The sequence below is a fragment of the Poromitra crassiceps genome (genome assembly GCF_964638095.1).
Source record: "Poromitra crassiceps genome assembly, chromosome: 14".
NCBI classification, from domain to species: Eukaryota; Metazoa; Chordata; class Actinopteri; order Beryciformes; family Melamphaidae; genus Poromitra; species Poromitra crassiceps.
The window spans coordinates 27,469,596-27,489,595 of NC_139633.1; the positions used below are offsets into that span (position 1 = coordinate 27,469,596).

At 44.4% G+C, this 20,000-nt stretch overlaps 2 protein-coding genes across 2 annotated transcripts in view; one reads left to right on the forward strand and one right to left on the reverse strand.

Moving 5' to 3' along the window:
* slc18a2 (solute carrier family 18 member 2) overlaps positions 1-4,139 on the forward strand; it is a gene marked incomplete at its 5' end in the record, with an annotated part of 21,275 nt that extends 17,136 nt beyond the window's left edge. Inside the window, 5 exons of the mRNA XM_083650563.1 lie at positions 216-267; positions 1,933-1,996; positions 2,119-2,238; positions 2,668-2,801; positions 4,005-4,139. Of these exons, the coding sequence (XP_083506689.1) occupies positions 216-267; positions 1,933-1,996; positions 2,119-2,238; positions 2,668-2,801; positions 4,005-4,112 (478 nt within the window). The 3' untranslated portion in view covers positions 4,113-4,139. The remainder of the gene's footprint in view (positions 1-215; positions 268-1,932; positions 1,997-2,118; positions 2,239-2,667; positions 2,802-4,004) is intronic.
* A 6,842-nt stretch (positions 4,140-10,981) lies between these two features.
* The window catches only part of pdzd8 (PDZ domain containing 8), a 53,053-nt gene continuing 44,034 nt past the window's right edge, over positions 10,982-20,000 (reverse strand). The window contains exons 5-6 of the mRNA XM_083651062.1: positions 18,583-18,745; positions 10,982-17,526 (exon numbers count right to left, since the gene is read on the reverse strand). Coding sequence (XP_083507188.1) covers positions 15,155-17,526; positions 18,583-18,745 — 2,535 coding nt within the window. The 3' untranslated portion in view covers positions 10,982-15,154. The remainder of the gene's footprint in view (positions 17,527-18,582; positions 18,746-20,000) is intronic.

Consider the following 20,000-nt stretch of genomic DNA (forward strand, 5'->3'; position numbering starts at 1 on the left):
TTTTAAAAATGGCTTGCTATACATATCAGCTGGAAGACATTCTAGGTATTCCAGGTATTCTAATTGGAAATTGGACTGATTTGATTTAGGCCACATGTGTATGATGTGTTTGTATTTAGCAGCCACAAGGTAACAATTAATACTACTACCTCCATATGAGTCAGAGAAACTGAGTTGTAATTGAGAACACTGACCAGTTCTTCTTTGTGTTCCAGATGGCTTTGTGCTCTTATTGGGATGTTTCTGGTGGGAGTCAGTATACTATGTGTAAGTGTAACAGAGACAACTCTACCACTATGTTATGGTTGATTCACAGAGGCCATTTACACCTGGCGTTAACATGTGTTTTCTGTGATCAGATTGCAATCAGATTGTGTTTTATCACTTGAAAGTACAGGCGTAAACAACCCCCAAAACGCATTGAAGAAGGATTGCAATCTGATCGGCCAAACCACCTCCGGAGGTGGTCAGGGATGCATTGTGTACACATTGAAACACAAGTGTAAATGCAATGTGTCCTCTCAATCTGGATACAGCAACTTTATGCGGATTGAGAGGACACCCATGTAATGCATGTTGACGCCAGGTGTAAATGGAATCAGGCTGAAGTGATAAAATACAATCTGATTGCAATCTGATGGCAGAAAACGCATGTTAACGCCAGGTGGCCTCTCAGTTAGCTGTGGGATTTGTGCAGGCCCTTATCTGATATGTGAGCCCCAGAGGGGGGGGGGGGGTGTTCTTAGAAGGCTGGGTCATATAAGTAAGGGATAATGTATACTGAGCCGGTGATTACTGTGGAAATAATGACCGACAGGTGAATGATTTAGCCCGACGCGCAGCGGAGGGCTTAATATTCACCTGAAGGTCATTATTTCCAGTAATCACCGGCTCAGTATACATTATCCCGCTTAGAACACGGCCTACAACTAAATCATTCAATAATCTGACAAAAATAATTATTCAAATAGATTTTTTAATAGCGTTTTCAACACAAAGCGGTTTCATTCGTAATTGGCACACAAGACACCACAGCTGCAACTGGTTGGCCTAATTAGTAGCGTCTGCGGACAAAATGCTCTTACCAACTGATTAATCCAGGTGTGGCAGAGCAGCGGTCGGTTGTCGAGAAATAATGACCGGTGAATATTGTTGATTGACCAATCAGAATCGAGTATTCGAGAGAGCCGTGTTCTAAGCATCTCTAAGGGCAGCCAGCAACCTTTGGAAGCAAGTGTAGTGCTACTGGGATCCGTTCAGATAAACAAGTTAAAGGCGACGATCAAACTCAATCGCACGCAAAATACAAGGAAAGGATCATCTTGTTATGTTTCACATTATGGTATAAGGGAGTATGGTATAATTCTAACATACACTATTTCTGAATGGTTCGTCCTTTCGTTTGGTCTATAATTACAAATTTGGCCCAGCCCCCAAAAACCACATTAAATTTGTCATTGACATTTGACATTTTTACATGCATAAATTGGCCAAGAGAGAGTACATTTGGAGTGTTTTATAGATCCACACTGTAGTTAAATGCTTTTCCATCTATGACTAAAGCCTCAAGACATTTTGTCAATATCCTCAGTATTTATAGGGTCAAAAACATCCAGACTGTCCAAATCAGTAACTCCTTCCCTCTGGCCTGGCAGCATCCTTAGCAGCCCAAATCTATTTCCCATCCATCCGTCTCTATCTGGTTATGCTGCAAATCTCATTGTGCCAATGCGGGAAGCAGAGTTCAAAAGGATTTCTACGCTCAAACAAGAACATCAACCAGCTTCTTCCCGATCGACACTATTTGTTACTATTTGTTGTATTGTTCCCTCGTGTATGTCAGGCTACAAATTTAAATTCAATTTAAATTTAAAAAAAGTTCAAACGGGTGTATGAATTGATATTTCTCTGATATCTGTCTCCTTACACTAGGTTCCATTTGCCAGCGATATCTATGGTCTGATTCTTCCAAACTTTGGAGTGGGTTTTGCCATTGGTGAGTGAATCTAATATTGTGTTATCAGACAACAGCACCGTAAATAATATTAGTGCAAAAATAAACTCTTCACCATTCAATGGAAACGGCAAGAGACTGTCCTGTCCTGTGGTGTGTTCCAGGCATGGTGGACTCCTCTATGATGCCTATAATGGGTTACCTGGTGGACCTACGACACGTGTCTGTCTATGGAAGTGTGTATGCCATTGCCGACGTGGCTTTCTGCATGGGGTTTGCTTTAGGTAAGCAGTGAAACTATAAGCTGTATTAGCCTACTCTATCTCCACGCTGGCCTGGGGATGCCTCGGGATCCCCCCAGTCAGAACTGGCTAATTTGGCCAGGGAAACTGAAGTTTGGGGTCTCCTGCTGGAATGGAGCTACCTCCGCAACCCGATCCCAGGATAATAAGCAGTTGAAGATCAGAGGGATGGATAAGTCTACACAATGTAGACTTAACTCCTAGTTTATTTCAAATAAACTGGGAGTTAAGTCTACAATGGAGTGTGCGGACTCTACTTTTTGAACCTTCCTTCAGTCCAGAGCCTCACCACACATAGCAAAGCAAACAACCACTTGAACCTCCCTATAGACATTTGTGGGACGTGTGAAACCTCTTACTGAGACAACTGCTGTGTTGCACCGGTGTCTGATCGATACGTCTGTCTTCTAGGTCCATCGATTGGAGGGTCCGTAGCTCAAAGTATTGGCTTCCCCTGGCTGATGACCATCATTGGAGTCGTGGACATTTTGTTTGCCCCTCTCTGCATCTTCCTCAGGAATCCACCAGGACAAGAAGAGAAAATTGTGAGAAACTCACCTACTGTATAAATACCCTCAGCCACATACAGGCTATATATAAACACTTTCTATATAGAAATACTTTCTATATAGAAACACTTTCTATATAGAAACATTTTGATGAAGCAGCTTTAGATTTTGCACATGAAGATGAATTACAATCCTGCAGCTGCATGCAAACCTCCACCCTGCCACCTCCTGCATCTGCCACCCACCCCCCAAACACAAACACCATGTGCTTGTCTCCACCCTGTATCTGTCAGCATCCATCACCTCGCTTTGTCTCTTAGTTTCCTGTTGCATTCGCTCCCATCCACCTCCTCCGCCATGCGCCTCCATATTTATTTGCTTGTCTCCTCCAGCGTTTGACATGTTTCCACCTCTTTCAGTTGACATCCACCTCAATCAAGCCCCAGTTTCTACATCAATGCCCTTATATTTGCATGAGTGAATTTTGAAAGCTTTTTACATAATATTAAAGGTGCAACCTGTAGCATTTCAACATCAATAAATCATTCATTTTGAAACATCAGTATAATCACCGTAAATAAAAGAAGGGGCCATCACTGACCGGAAGAAACAGGGTTTATGGGAAATGTGGTCTTAATTCAGAGAAACACAAAATGCTACATGTAGCACCTTTACTGTATTTAGTATTTATCAGATGAATCACTCAAGAGTCAAGACACACACAGATTATTTCCCCCCAGGGCCGGTTCCAGAACAAGATGACTAGGGATGCATCCTAGATAGGAAGGGGCGCACATGCACGGGCCGACCCGGGTGGCCGGCCTTCGGCGGGCCGAAAAATTTGACATGTTATTTTACTAAAAATAATGCATTTGACCATCATTTCAAGTAGAATGATACCAGCCAAGCAAGAATATTTCAAGTGTTTCAAGTGCTTTACTGAAATATTTGGACAATATAATGATAATACAATTATCATTATACCTTAAAAGGTTACATGTAGGTGCCAAAAAGCCATAAATTCACATAAAAGAACAAAGAAAAACAACAATTATAATTCAAGTTTAAACAGTAAGTGTGCAGCTGCAGCATTTATTATTATTTTTTTTTTTTTACCACTCTTTTCAACTGAGCATGCAGACAATTAAAATAAGGGTGCAATGCGTGCTTTTGCACCCCTGTAAAACACGTGACAAGTTATGTGACTGTAGAAACAATAAGTCTCAATTCTCTTCTCAGGCCATTTTGATGGACACCAACTGTTCGATGAAGACGAAGTCGTACTCCACACAGGGATCGTCCTACCAGGGCGACGAAATGGAGCCAGAATACGACGACTACGAATAACAGGACGCTGCGCCCACGCAGGTTAACCCCTTCAGAGGATCTAGCCCACGCAGGTTAACCCTTCAGAGGATCTATTTTGTTGTACAAAAAAAGAAAAGAACACAGAAGAATAAAACACCACGACAACGACGACAACAAAACAAGCCAAGCCGTTTCCACGTGAATGTCCCGCGTTCAGTCTTCACTGTTATGTGTCCTGTTAGCGTGTCTCGTACTGGAGCATACCAAAGTCCTTCATCTCCGTGCCCTGTGGTTGCGAGCGCGTTGCTTGAGAGTTTTATTTTTTATTTTTTTAGCCAACAGCCTTACTCAGTGGGAAGAAATGCCATGTGTCAGAAAGCAGGGGTTTTATTGGATAGTGGGAGGATGCTCAGTGAATACAAACCAGTCTTAATTCACCCGTCGGCCATTCATCTCAATCCACTTTTAACAGTGACGTTACCATAACACAATATTGTTCTGTATGTCTGATTATGCTGTAATTTCTCTTCAATCCAGGGAAGATTATGCTGGGTTGTATGCTCTTTTTCAAGGCCGCCCGGCTTCACATTTATGTCAGTTACGACATTACGCGCCAAGGAGTTCCCCAGCACAACCAAGGTCATCATCTGCTGGTTTCCACTGCGGGAGCTTACTTATTTACAGTACAACCAAAGTCTTACTGCTGGACACTGCATGGGCACTGGACAGTAGCTGTTGAGGGAGAGGAGAACATGACTCATTCACTTTCCCTGGCCAGACCTCACCCATCAGTCCGGGGATTTGATTTTGAAACCAGTTGACTTTCCTGCCACAAGCCTGCTCTTCTAACCTCCAGGCTGTGATCAGACAAGCCTGCTCTTCTAACCTCCAGGCTGTGATCAGACAAGCCTGCTCTTCTAACCTCCAGCTGGTGATCACTCACACTTTTATTGTCCTGTTCAAGCAAAAAGCTCAGCTGTGTAACACAGAGAGAGAGAGAGAGCAAGAGCTCAAAGAGATTGACTTTGGTTCCAATAGAAAGTTTGATTGAAGTAACAAAGGTGAGGCTAATGATGTAAAACACCAGAGAACTGTTTACTGTTGGAAAAGAGGATGAGGAGGAGCTTGTTCTGAAGTTGAGCATTATTGTGTTATTTCTGGCAGGCTACAGAGTCAAGCTCCACTCACAAACCCAGCACACATCAGCTGACTTCCCTCTAGCTTTTCATTGGCAAATCTCATACAGAGCTCCCTATTTCAAGCTGCTTCATTTACGCCTTGGTTTTTTTTCCCCCGGCTTTCTGTGCAAGCCGTTTGCAACCCACCTCCACCCCGGCTCCTCCTTTCATGCTGGGTCTAGTCTTGCTTGCCAGACTTCCCTCCCTTCCCGGGAGAGGAGTCTGGCAGCGTAGATCTCCACTCTGGACTTGCGGGGGCGGGGGGATGCTCTGTTTGGTTTAACCTAGTCTCGCTTACCAGACTCTCTCCCTATAACGGGGGATCCAATCATTTTCAGCATGTAGCAACGAGCTAGCATTGTTGACGTTGTTTCACAGCGGCGCAGGCATTTGAGATCGACAGATTCGACACGACACACAGCGGCAGGGACCGATGGAGATGGACAGATTTGTCACGGAGGGAGTGGAGAGGAAATCCATATATGGTCGCGCCGGTCAGTCAGAGCGGGTCGGAACCAATGGCAGAGCTTGCAGGGAGCGGAAAGGGATTTTCTTCCGCTGGCGACTGAAAGGGTCGCCACCAATGGCAGAGCTTATACCAGCAGCCTGTTTCCATGCAGCCAGACTAGGCTGGGTCTGACTTAAACAATGGCATTTCTGTTGTCATTGTTGCTTGTTCTGTTCTGTCACCGGGGGCCTTTGCTGCTGCTGCTCTCCCAGAAGCTGCTGCTGCTCTCCCAGAACAGAGTCATAGCGCCAAATCTAAATATTATGATAGCTAATCATGTTTATTTTGACTATAGTAGTCTTGACAGAAATGGAGGATGTGGGTACATGACATCATCCTATAGAGAGAACAGAGCAGCCACAGTTTTATCATCAGAAAAGTCAAAATTCTGAAAATAAAGTTAGAATTCTGAGTTTAATGTCAGAATTCTGGGGAGGGGGGGGGGTCTGAATTCTGAGGGAAAAGTCTGAATTCTGAGTTTAGTGTCAGAATTCTGAGTGGAAAAAAGTCAGAATTCCGAGATTAAAGTCAGAATTGTCAGCTACATGTGACATCACTGATGATGTCACTTATAATATCTGGGGTCCCTAGATATTTGTGACGTCAAAGTGGGGTCACAAGCCAAAAAATGTTGGGAACCCCTTGTACTGACGTGTAAAACATGTTAACTGGCATTTCCAGTCCAATGCAGTAATGTACATCTGATCCTAATTCAGCTCGTTTGGATGGAGTGAAAAGGGCATCGCTGGATATTCCTCCTTTATTGATTTTTTAACTGGAGTGCAAATGATGGTTGAACCTGGAACCCGAGTTATTGGAGATGTGATTGACTATCCTCATGTCTTCCATGTTGGATAACACAACGGTTTCAATTCAAGACAGTGACTGACTGTGATCAAAACCATCCGCAGTACAGTTTGTTTGTTCTTCTCTCTCACATGGATCATATTGTCTGAGGTGTTGAGCCTACAGTGTCTGGCTGCACAATCCACTGTTTCACCATTTATGTAAATATAGGCTATATCATTAAATTGAGATACTGTCTGCTGTTTGTTGGTGCCACAGGCTGGTTGTGGCTTTAGGGATCGGAAACAATGCGTTGTCTTTCGGAGCAAGAGAATAGGGAGTCTGGGCCAGTCACAATCTGGGAACCCAGGGTCTATTTCGGCATGTATATACCGAAATAGACTCTGGGTCCCCCAGATTGGGTCTTTTTTTAGGCTACATTCACATTGCGGTTTGACTGATGTGGGTTATTGAAGGTCAATACCCATAGTCTTGGATTGAAGTTGCCGATAGCCAATATTTATGCTGATATTCATAAAATTTGACCATTTTCATTACTTAAAAAAGAAGTATTTCAGCGTTTACCCCTTGTCTTCCCATTGTCAACCAGCGTTTGATCCATTCTACAATAAATGGCCGATGTAATCAGCCACACTGCCTCATATCCATTATATCAAAGATGAATGACACTGACTCCAGGGCCAATTTAACCCCATACATTGGTCTAATCCTCATTTACATACCGACACTTGACACTTGACATAACTAATGTGATTGGTTGGCTCTTGACGTATTGAGACTGAGCTTTTACAAGGCCAAAAGTGTCATTTCCTTCCATCCTCCATCTTGTCTTTTGTAGGCAATCCTATGAGTCGGGGCAGAAAATATTGATTATTTTCTCTGACCAGACCGTTGTGATCTCTAAACACAGACACACTCTGTCAAAAAAAAAAAAATACAAAATAAAGAATCAGAATCTAATGTCAGAGGAGACCATCCTTTTGTTGTGAAGCAGTTGCATAATGTTTTTTTTTTAAATCACGCCTTAAAATTGTACTTTGTTGCAATTATTGCATAACAATTTGTATTGGTTATTTTTATAAGAGAAAACGGATGTCATTTTCCTCAACAACATTACTCTGAAACTGCTGTGTAAAGGTTCAGTATATGAAGTGCTTTCTTGACCCCATAATGGATGAGAGTCAGTCGAGTGGAAGGTGTTTTCCTGCTTTGAAATAACTGTCACAATGGCATTTGTCAGCATTTACTATAGAGCTTTGTCAATTTTATGTTTATCTTGAATTGGTCATGTCTGTCTGTCTGTCTGTCTGTCTGTCTGTTGAAATAATCTCATTGGTTGACTGAAACCTCAATGGGCGGAGCCCAAGAACCACCTTTTTGGGGATAAGTAACATTAGACTGAAGCCCAGTGAAAGACAATAGGTCTTGTCAATATGAAGCCTAGTGCTCTTGATACTAATTGAGAAAAATAAATGAGAGGGGGAAAAAGCAAACTAGCATTAATGTATATGTTAACTTCTTAGTGTAGCTGCCCTTCCAAATTCAAACTAGCCATACTAGCCTATCACTAAGTAAGCTAGTTAGCTAGCTAACTGCTGACAGTCCAACATCATGAATACCAACCATGGTCATGAATGAATGAGAAAAAGAAAAAGAAAGTCATGCATTTATATTTGTATTTGTATTTTGACCAGTTCCCTCTTTGTCATTCAAGTTTGCCAGTTAGCTGGCTAACTTCCACCCACTGAGGTTTAACTCAACCGATGAGATTATTTGCACCTCCAGTGCAGCGCTCCATCAAAGAAACATTTGTAAATGTAAAACTCCAATCTTCAAATGACTTGATGTTGAATTTGAATTAGCTTTATTCAAATGCATCTGATCTGTAATGTCCAGGTTGTTGAAATGATGCATTCAGAATATTTCATGTGATATACATGGAGCTTTTATCTTCTCAGACACTTGGGTTACGAAAAGCTGTTGGATTTCAGTCAAGAAATAGACTAAATTTCAAATTTCCATAACAAATACATTAATAAACCTCTGGTTCAAGCAAATTGGTAACAGTTCGTCCATAAATGTGAAACTTGGCAAACCTTCCCTAGTGTTTTGCTTTGGGATAATAGGCGTATTATTTTTGGCGTAGGTTTCGGACATATCGGGCATAGAGGTGTCTGCATTCTCTCGAATACAATGGAACTGGATGGCATTTTGGGGTGAACTGTCCCTTTAAGTCAGCAGACATACAGTAGTTGCACATTTGAACAGAGGCCAATATGCCAAATTCTCTAAAAATCTCCCTGTTACTTCTGTTAGGTTTTGTTGTCCTTAATTTACAGTTTAGTGAAATCCTATTGGTCAAATAAGGGATTCTGTGGATATTAATATATTTATTGCTTTTGTTTTGTAATTCATATGACAAACATGTACGTGTGCCCATGTTGGCATGTGAGCCTTCCGACATGTACTGTATTGTTTTGTGTGTATAAATAATCCAAAACATATTAACTGGTACAAAAACTGATGTTGAGTTTCATATTCTGGGCTGGTGACCCGGTGGTTTTATGTGAGGTGTGCTAATTGTGTAATATACAGTATGTTCATGCCAAGTGTGGACGGCATATCCTCAATTAAATGTTGTATACTCTGAAAAAGCAGTGTGGGAGATGTAAGAATGTGATTTAAAAAAATAATAATCTGATTAGTATTCCTCTTTTGGAGCATTTATTGAGGCTTGCTTATGTGACTCAAGGTCTTTCCCATTATTAAACATAATTAGATAATGGAAGTAAATGGAGAATTAACATCGACAGCTTCCATGTAATACAATAGCCAACAGCTATAACCACTTGCTCATGCTTTTCGGTGTGGTAACAAAAACGCTCACACGCTTGATGCCTGTGATTGGCTGCGGGAGACAGGAAGAGAATGAGCGGCCATGATGGGGGGCTAAACTCCCCCGCGTGGAAGCAGACACACTGTAATCAGTCTGTCCATCTCCAGACTGGGCTCCAATTACTTTGCAGATGCCCACGAAATGCTTTCCCTCTCCCACCGAGCACCCAGACAGACACACTGCATGCAGAGTAGGCGGCTAAACTGTCTGCCTGAACCAGGGGTGTCACACTCATTTTAGTCCACGGGCCACACATGCGACCCAATGTGCTGTCAAGTGGGCCAGACAAAGAAGATCAATAATCAATAATAACCTATAAATGACAAAAACCTCAAAATGTTCCCGTTTATCTTAGTGTAAAGAATTACAGGTACAACCCTACAACACATAGGGTTACTACTACTACTACTGTCTGTACTGTGCATTACAATCAGGGGTGTAGTGGAGGGTAAATGCAAGTAAACGCAATTTACCCACCCCTTTGAAATGAGGGAGATAGTTTACTCACCTATTTTCAGATCAGCTGTATCATCAATGAGGGCAAACAAGGTGGGTAAACTACTCACCTTGGATAGTTTACCCACCTCCCTTACCTTCACTACACCCCTGATTCAACTGATGGCAACTGTGCAATTCTCTATAGTCAAGCAAAGGTCATGAAAATAGCTGACCATTTAGTGATTGATACAGATAACATGAATAGGTCGAGGTTTTTACAGAGGGGTTTGTTAAGATATAGCCTGGATGACATAACATTTTATTCATAAAAAAAAATCCCTCCTGTAAAAACTTTTGGCTCTAATATCTAGTAAATGATGCAATTTGCACATAACATTTCAGAAAACTTGTAATACAAAGAAAATATGTCTTAATGTTAGTATCAACTGGGGAAGTTTCATGGTGATATTATATATATATTTTCTTTTACCCTATTCACATGCCATGTCTCTATGTTCACATATAACCCTGTAATGAAAATTGCCCAAGGCTGACCGCTGGTTAGCAGGTGGAAATGTGTTATTAGGGTATAGAATGACCTAAAACTATAGGCTATACCTAAGGTTCTGCCGGACTGCTCCATCCAACTCTGAGAGCTTTAGCTCAGTTTGTTGGACGAACAGCATCCTCTTATCCTCGTGGATATTACATGTAGCACCTTTAATTTGGTCTCAGATCCACACTTTCCCATAGAATGACCAAAGACAATTCATTTTCATCAGAGCAATTTCAAATCTTTTTTGCAGAAAACAAACAATGGAGAAAAATAAAAAGGGACTTTAGATAGAAAGAGTTGAGGCTCCTCTGTTTTGAGGCGATAAGAAGAACCGTGACACCAGAGCGACGGTTGACTTGAGGTGAGCTTGTTTATTTAGAGTATGTACAATACAGCTTCATCGCATGAGCCCTCTGTAAAACTGTACATCATCCCTCACACCATGTACACACAAACAAAAACACCATCTGGACCCACAGGAAGGGCCAGGGTGGACAGTCACTTTGTAAGTGCGATGTGGAACACGAGGAGGGTTGGGGGCGGGGCAGTAGAAGCATGTGAAGAAGAGATCATGTTTTTTTTTTTTTAAGAACAGCGTCATGGTTACAACAGCAGTAAAAGCAAAGCAGCGCTGATCAGACCCGCCCAAAAAAAGTGAGATTTCATCGCAAAATTCCTAATTCGGGTCAGATGACGGATATGACTCCACGTTTAGAGAGAAAGCAAGAACGTGTGAGGAGAGAGATCACAGACGGGGGGGGGATCCAATCCTGACGAGCAGTTTTGTTTCCAACAAAAATATTGCACACACACACACACACACACACATCGGACAAGTATAGCAGCTAGTAAGCAAATATCCAGCTACAAGAGTAACGCGTCTATTGCACAGAAAAGAACAGGGAAAAAGTGCCTTATCTTCCACCACCTCTACAGCCTGTCTGTTTGGAATTACTGTATGTTAAAGTGATAATACGGAAGATTTTCATCTAAATAAATGTCTGTTAACTCACTATCTGTCTGATAGTGAGTCAACACAATGATGATTGAGTGTATGGGCCCATTGATGGAAGCCTTTGCATTTTCAGTATTGCAGCATTTATGAACTTGGTGTCTGTGGTGACACAGGGTGGGCGGAGCTAACACAATAGACTCACTCTGTAGGTTACTGTAGGTTCACAGGGTGGGCGGAGCTAACACAATAGACTCACTCTGTAGGTTACTGTAGGTTCACAGGGTGGGCGGAGCTAACACAATAGACTCACTCTGTAGGTTACTGTAGGTTCACAGGGTGGGCGGAGCTAACACAATAGACTCACTCTGTAGGTTACTGTAGGTTCACAGGGTGGGCAGAGCTAACACAATAGACTCACTCTGAGTAGGTTAATGTAGGTTCCTGACAACTCTTGCGTGAAGTAAGATAACAAGCTACTTTTTTCCGGTCTCTGCTGCTAGCATTACAGGTGGTTACTATGGCCGAACAAACTGAGTAGCCAAAATGTCACATAATAACACTGTTTGGATCTCATCTGCAATTACCACTCATCGCCAATAGGTGTCACCCAAGAGAACAAAACTGAAATCTTCCGTATTATCACTTTAAATGAAAAACCTGTTATTCTTAGACGTCAAAGCACTCATCAAAGCCCAAAGCGTGAAAGCCATTAGGCTAGTATGCACTACATTCTCCCCTCGGGCTAACTCCTATAGTGATTGAAATCCTAGTGAAATCATACAATTGAGTCATTTTGCTGCGGACTCTCCTGCGACCCCCTCATCAAGCTGATGTTGGAGTACAGTATAATATAGGTCTAGCTGCCGTCGGCTCCAAGTCCAGGCTGACATTGTAGCATGTTTCCAGCTTTAGCTGCCATCAGTCTGTGATGTTCCGGGGGTTCTTTTGTGACGTTTTGTACCTTTTTGTGGTGTACCCACTTTCCCCTCAACCTGCCTCATCCATTTCTACTTCAATTAGTAGGCTCTTTCACACCGGCCTCGAAAGCCGAAAAATGCACGGAAAATAGGATTTGCGCCTCCGATGTGAAAGTCGTGAACGCGCGTTGGTGGATAATTGTTTTACACCTTTTGTCCCGCCACGGTAGGTAGTAACAGCACCGGGTTACCTGGCAACCCGCCTCCATTTGAAAGCGTCGTCGCAGCGAGCCGGAAAAGGTGCGAATGGTCAGCCCATTCATAACAAAATTACAGGGGAAATCACCGTAGCAAGAAAGTGCACGAGTGAAAGTAAAAAAAGTAGCCTATACAATCATGACTGCAGGGACGCCAGGAGGAATGCTCCGTGCGGTTAGGCTTTATGCTCAAACGATGTTGACATTAGTAGGTAAAATTAACGGATATAATAATAAGCTTCAGAGGGCTATAGCAGTCTGTGGCGAGTTGGTCTGAGGAGCAGATGCATGCGTTTTGATATTAAGGCGAGTCCGCCCACCATGCGAGTGGTGCTCGCCTTTCAATCCGGGAGCAGGGGATTTCACCTGAAAGTACACTGCAGCACGGGAATGTGGCCGTGCTGCTTGGCTCTGTGTGAAAGCAATTTCTGTGGCGAGGCTGCGGGCTTTGCGGGACTCCTAAACTGCTTTTTTGCCGCGATCTGTGTGTGAAAGAGCCTAGTGATTTCCTAGGTTTCCCAGAATGCCTTTCGACAGCCCCCGGAGACAAGGCGTCAACTTGTTACCTTCAGTTTCAAGGTGGGCATACCAGCATAGAAATATTGCTAGCTAGCGAGAGGTTAGTCTCACGTGGTCGGACTCGACGACGTCGACATCAGCAACGGCTGGCTACTGCGAGACTAGTGCAAGGTTATAGCTAGCTAGCGTCTATGACGGCGGTGGGAAATGGCGGGTCTAGAAGGAAGCCCTCGCTCATTGATTGTGAGGGACCGACACCAAAATCGATGTTTTAGATCGCTGAAAATGTTCTATCAAACTCCCAAGCTGCTGGGAATATCTTAACGTGACGTCACCTCGTCTACATTTTGCCAGTTATCTAGGGTGTAATACATGAACGAAAGGATCGTTTTTGGGAGTTGTGGCTCGTTACGATGGCGTCGCGTCAACAGGCCACATTCATGCTAGACCTCGTGCAGAGAAATGGGCTGAGACGGTGGCATACTGCTGTGTATACACAAAGCAAAGAGCAGAAGAACATACATTCATTCGGACATGAAAACAACCCATGAAGGCAAATGACTCGCACGCAAACCTCGTCTGAACCGCTCGAAGCATCAGTAGTCCTCTCAACGCACAAACACAGATGCTTTAAAAGGAAATAAATGTTAAGATGCTTAACATCAGAGCTCCTTGTGTTTCAGGTCAAAAGAACAATAACATTCGTACTGAGATGAATCGAAGGAGTCGATCATCTGCCTCACCTATGTTGCACCTACCCATAAAAACTTGGGGGGAGGGGGGGGGGCTACAAACAAAATGTGACTTGGCAAGAACAAAACAAATAGATAAAAACTAAAACATCAAAAGTTAATTCGTCAAGTTAAATCATAACCCAGAACAATTACCACTTGCTGCTCCCCCTCACGCACCCACCACAAAAGAAAACAAGTCAAAAACATTCAAACAGGAAAAAATATATGTACAGCTCATATACTGGTTAAATAATATATGGGTTACATAGTCAAACATGTTTGGCCTAACGGATACAAACGAATAAACCAAAGATGATAAGCAAATTACCAATATTTTAATTCACAAAAATGATTATCCATTCCATTAACAATTAATCACAAGCTTGTCTTGCGGTTTGCTTTCCAGGGGGGAAAGTCATGAGTGAGTTCTAAATGTATTACAGTAAAAAAGTGCTCAAAACAACCAGATATGTAACTTTTTGCAAGGTACAAATGCCAGGTGGGTGGCCATCTGGACCTGTTTTTCCCCAGTATTCTCCACACTGTTTTCTAGACTCAGAACAAATATCAAGTATGTCAACTTAGATTGGGCTTGTTACTCACAGCAAACAAATATTGAACAATTATGATTTCCTCCCAAAGACAATGACGACAATTTTAGACAGACCACAGAAATGTGCCAATATTCCACAATGCTAATATGCAAGCAGTTACTGTCTGTCTGTGGTAGAAAAAATCAAACGGAATTAAACACTTTAAAATGACATTTTCAAGCGACAGGACAAAAAAAGATTTTTTTTTTCAAGGTGCTTTGCAAAGACAACCTTTTATCAACAAAAGCAAAAGGTTTCAATACATATAAATTTGTCATTTTCATTTTAGCACTTACTATTGCTTGGAGGATATACAAGCAGCACGACAGAGGGCAGATTACCGTCTCTATATTGTAGATTTCAAGTTTCCCTTTGAACCTGGAACATGGTCATGAAATTGCAATCTTTTGTAACATTCGCTCGTTTCTTCCCAATCACATTGTCCAATTTAAGACATTAATGAAAATAGAGTGCATATGTATGTTGGGGAGGGGGGGGGGTTGTTAACCATCCTTTCTTTTGAATATAAAAATGCAATCATGTTCCTTTGGAAGCTGCTCAATATATAATGGTGTAATCAACTGAAACTTGTGGATGAAACACTAACTATTTCACTGATATTTAAAACCCCCCAACCTCAAAGGAAAAACAAAATGACCTAATTTTGCTGTGAGCTGCAAACCCAAAGCGCAACAACGTCCTGTTTCTCCTTGCTAGCCCGCTCTAGTGGAGCGCCTCCACACAGATCTGCTCCTCCGTAATGTCATCCAAGAGCTGCACCTCCACAGGGCTGCATGTGTCACTGTCATAGACCTCTGCCCCCATCAGGGCCTCCTCCTCCAGAGCTTCTCCTTTGGCCCTAAAGCCTTGCTGCTCCGAGGGAGAGGTGCTCTCCACCGACTCCAGGTCCTCGATGCCCGCCCGGTAGTGGATCATCAGCAGGGTGAGCGCCTGGAGTCTCTCGCCGGACTTGGCCAAGGCGGCGGTGATGAGGGCCTTGCCGCGGGGGTCCCCGGCCTCCCTCTCCTCCTGCAACAGGTTGTTATTGTGCTCCAGCTCCTGGTCGATCTCCTGCTGCAGCTTGTCCAGCATCAGCTCCAGCTTTTGGGAGCGCTCGTCCGTGGGCAGCCCCCGGTACAGGTCGCGGCCGATCTCCTTCACGGCGATGAACACGCTGTCGTCCAGACCGCCTTCCTTGCGCACCAGTTTGCTGCTGCCGGCCGGCTGCTTGCAGGGGCTGGCGCCACTGGTGTACGTCTCAGTGTCGCTGCTCTCGTTGTCCGAAGTGTTGGGGGTATGCTTGGGCGAGGGCTCCACTGTTCCAGGCGCCGCGGCGTCAACCACCTGCTCGACCAGCCGGGTCTTCGGCACCTGGCGCAGGTTGAGCAGCCGGGAGCTGGTGTTGATGATGTGGCGGGTCAGGCCCGTGGTGGCCCGGTTAATGGTGGATTTGGCCTCGGGGTCGGCTCCGCGACGCTCGGTGGCCGCCACACACAAGGGGTTTTCCGAGAGGCACTTGTCCTGGCATTTCTTGTGGCAGACGTAGGCGCAGATCATGCACTGAGAGGCCGCCTTGGTCCAAACCTTCTTCTTGCAGTATTCGCACCAGGTGGGGTTCTGGAACTGGGTGTCCTGGAAGTTGTGGCGAACCTCCACCAGCGGCATGGCACCGTAGGCCATGTCGTCGCGCGCCGCCGAGGGAACGTGCTCTCGCTCCCTCTCCCTCAGCTCCTCGTCGTGGAGGCTCCCCTCCCGCTCCCTTTCCGTCAGCGCCGGATGCTCCGGCTCACCTTCGGCCAGGTAACAGAAGTTCAGCGTGACGTCTCCGTAGCACAGCTTCTCGTTGAAGCCTTTGTGGGTGCTCAGGCTGCGCAGAGCGGTGCGGCTGACGTTCGCTCTGGGCTCTGGAGCCCCCAGCCTAAAGGTGCTCTGGTACTCCGCTGACGAGGTGGCCATACATTCCAGGGCCACGTGCTCCAGCTGGAGGCTGACGTGGCCCAGGCACAGCAAACTGCCCAGCTTAAAGGGGTCTTTGCACCACAGGGCCACATTAAGGTACTTTTGGTTGCTCTCCACCTCAAACACCACAGAGGCCTTGGTCCAGCGTGCGGACTTGTTACGGAACATGATCTCAGAGGACTCCCACAGGGAGTGGTCCTCCAGACTGTCCCGTGTGCTGCAGGAGCTCTCTGAAGCTCTGTCTTTAGCCTGCTCAGCCTGCTTGTCCCTGCTGGCCACAGCGGGGGCGCCGGGCAGCTCCTCGCAGGAATCTGCTGACTTTATAGACGGCTTTGGCTCAGGCTGTTTGACGGGTGTCTTATCAGCACTGGCCTTGTTGTCCCCGTTGGTTCCCGTGAGAGGAGCCTTTTCCGGGGATTTCTCAGAAGCAGTGACAGCGGTGGTGGTGGTGGCGGTGGTGGCAGAAATAGAAGGATAAGTGGTCGTGACAGGATCAGCGCCTTCCAGAAGACTGCTTTCAGAGGAGGCCGACGTCAACTTGATTTGAGGTCTCGGGGGCACAGGGGGACGGGAGGGAGGAGGTGGGGGAGGTACGGTGGGGCGCTGCAGACCCTCCCCATGATGATCACTACTGCCCTTGTGCGGCGAGGGCTTTGGTGAGTCTTTGGACTGGGGCTTGAGAGGCGACTGAAGGCCGACCAAGTTTAATTTGCGGTTGAGGATGGGCGATATCGTGCCAAGGGGCTTAGAGGCCAGGTTGGCAATAGTCCTTTTAGGGCTTTGGTTTACTGTTAGTAAGAAATCCTCCTTGGTCTCAGTAGTGTTGGTGCTGCTGATGCTCGGGCCACTAGTCTGGCCAGGTTTGGAGTCCACAATCAACTCTTCAAACTCGGAGTCCATGTCTTTGCTGTCGGATATGTCAGAGAGTGTGGTGATGGGGGCTGGGTCTTCCTCATAGCCCCCCGGCTGGGAAATAAAGCCCGGCTCCTCCGGCTGCCCGAGCCCCTCCTGGAGGGGTCCTAGGCCTCCTGTGGCGGGAGGCTGGTGACGCACTGGTCTCTCATACAGTACCACCACCCTGTCTCCCGCCTGCTTCAGCAGCTTGGGCACTTGAACCGAAGAGGTCACTTTGACACCTGTCAAGAGAGACACGAATCTGAGATCAGTTTTCAATAAGCAGTGCAAACAACTGATTACAATTTTTTTTTTTAAATCATGGAATATCTTGCCTACCTCATCAAGCACAGGTCATAAATGTATGGTTTATATATCATCATCATCATCATCATCAGTCAGTAATATATAAATGGGAGCTAGGGCTCTGTCTGTCTGTTTGTTTTGTTTCTGTCTGTCCCACTGATGACATCATCAGTGATGTCATAAATCCCACTGGTGACATCATCAGTAATGTCATAAATCCCACTGATGACATCATCAGTGATGTCATAAATTCACACTCACACTCACACACACACACACACACACACACACACACACAAAGTCACGAGGGATAGGTCTTCTAGTGTATCACAGGCTTAACTAAATGAACGTCTGCAAAAAATGTTTCCGGTTCATGGATATACTACTGATTATGTAATGATACAAAGTAGGGATGTTCATCAGTTATCGAAAATCGATAATTGATCGTTAAGGAATGGAATCGATCATGTGGAATTTCTATCGATTTTGTTATTATTAAAAAAAAAAAAAAAAAAAAAAATTGCGGACTAGGTTTGGGTGGAATTCGTTCCTCCTCGCCCCACTCCATTGCACAGCCGACTAACGTGAGGTGGAGCTTCATATAGTCTCTAGTTTTCTGGCTGGGCACGGGCCTTTGTGCCAACAAAACTGTTTTAAACATGGGGAATTCACACCGGCATGCGCCGGGGACAGCAGTGTTGGAGAGGAGACACATTGAAATAAAGAGTTCATTGAGGAGAACACGTTGTCTTTCGTGTTTTCTGCCATAGGCATTCATTTTGTAAAAAAATAAATAATATATATATATATATATATATTAATATGATCGATAATCGATAATTGATCGTTAATTTTCCCCGATTTTCGATTATGGAAATTTTTCAAAATGAACATCCCTAATACAAAGCTGTTTGAAAATGGGCGGCGTGTTCCTTTAACAAAGATCGGGACGTTGTGCTGATGAACAGTGGGTGAAATGACACGTCTCTGACCTCCGATGGCGATGAGACGATCTCCCCTCTGCAGGTCTGCCAGGGCTGCGGGCGAGCCGGGCGTGACCGTCTCGATGCTGACGTGAACCGCGTCGCCCTCGCTGGCGGGGACGTGCCTGAACGTCATGCCCACGCTGACACACTGCCCCTTGATCACCTCCGTCTGAAACATGCAGGGAAAAGGAGAAAACAATGAAAACTGAAACTGATGGTGATTTATTTCGCTGGTTATAAAACACACAGTTATTATTTATGTTATCAATCTACCACAGATGAACAATGCCCATTTGGTGTCATTTGCGTATTCCTGCCATTTCCAGGAAAACAGGTGGAAAAAAGAACCCACTTGAAATAAAAATTCAAACCCATTTTTCACCACTACTATTATTTATTTATTTAGGGATTTTTATTCTTTTTTTGGTCATTAAAAAAAAGGTCAGATTTAAAAATATTGACTATCAGAAAATCGACTATTTGTATTTTTTAACATTGTTTTGGTTATGAAAAACATCACATTTAAAGATACTGATTATTGGTATAAAACATCGATCATAAGCTGCACTTCAAAAATATCGGTATGAAAAAACCCTTATCAGTCCGACCCCATTTAAAACGTCACAAAAGGTGTGGGGACTGTCAAGAGAGGAGTGATAAGATCTACATCTGCCTACTGAAGCGTATGTGGCAATTGTGCGGGAATAGGGAGATGTGCGGTACAATTGAAGGCAATGTTCCAGCCCTGGAGTTTACCAGCTGCGTCAATAACTGTCAGCACACACTGCACACGAGTCACGTATCCAGAAATGCACCTGTTGTGACGTGGGGGGAGGTGACCTGCTTTATGTCTGACGGCCAAAAGGACAAGCAAACGTGCACTAACAAAACACATGGCAGTCGTCCGCTGTAGGCCAACGATCATCGGCGTACGCAAGCCGATGCCATTAAAGCACGCCTGGCTTGTCGGATTAGGGATCGTGACTGCGGATGGAGAGGGGAGGACGAACGAGAAAAACAGAGGATGAAAATGGCGGTGGAGAGAGGAAGCGAGATTGAGGAGATTGAGACGATGTGGGGGAGACGGAGACGGACGACTGTAATTTCCCCAACTGTCATTTGTTAGGGTTCTGGTGGAGGGCAGTGATCGAGTTACGTCTGGCCATGAATAAGCAGATGATCTATATGAGCTGGCACACTGGAGGCTGAGGGATGGCTCTGATCAACGTCTCACGATAGCCTCCAGGGGTTAAAGTTGAAGGAAAAGAAAGAAACCTATAGCTTCATCCACAATGAACTATAAGGGGATGTTTTCATATCATTGGTTTCGGGTTTAATTGAGACAATTAAACCAATTTGTGAATAAATGAAAACAATTTGTGAATAAATGAAAACTATTTGTGAATAAATGAAAACAATCACAA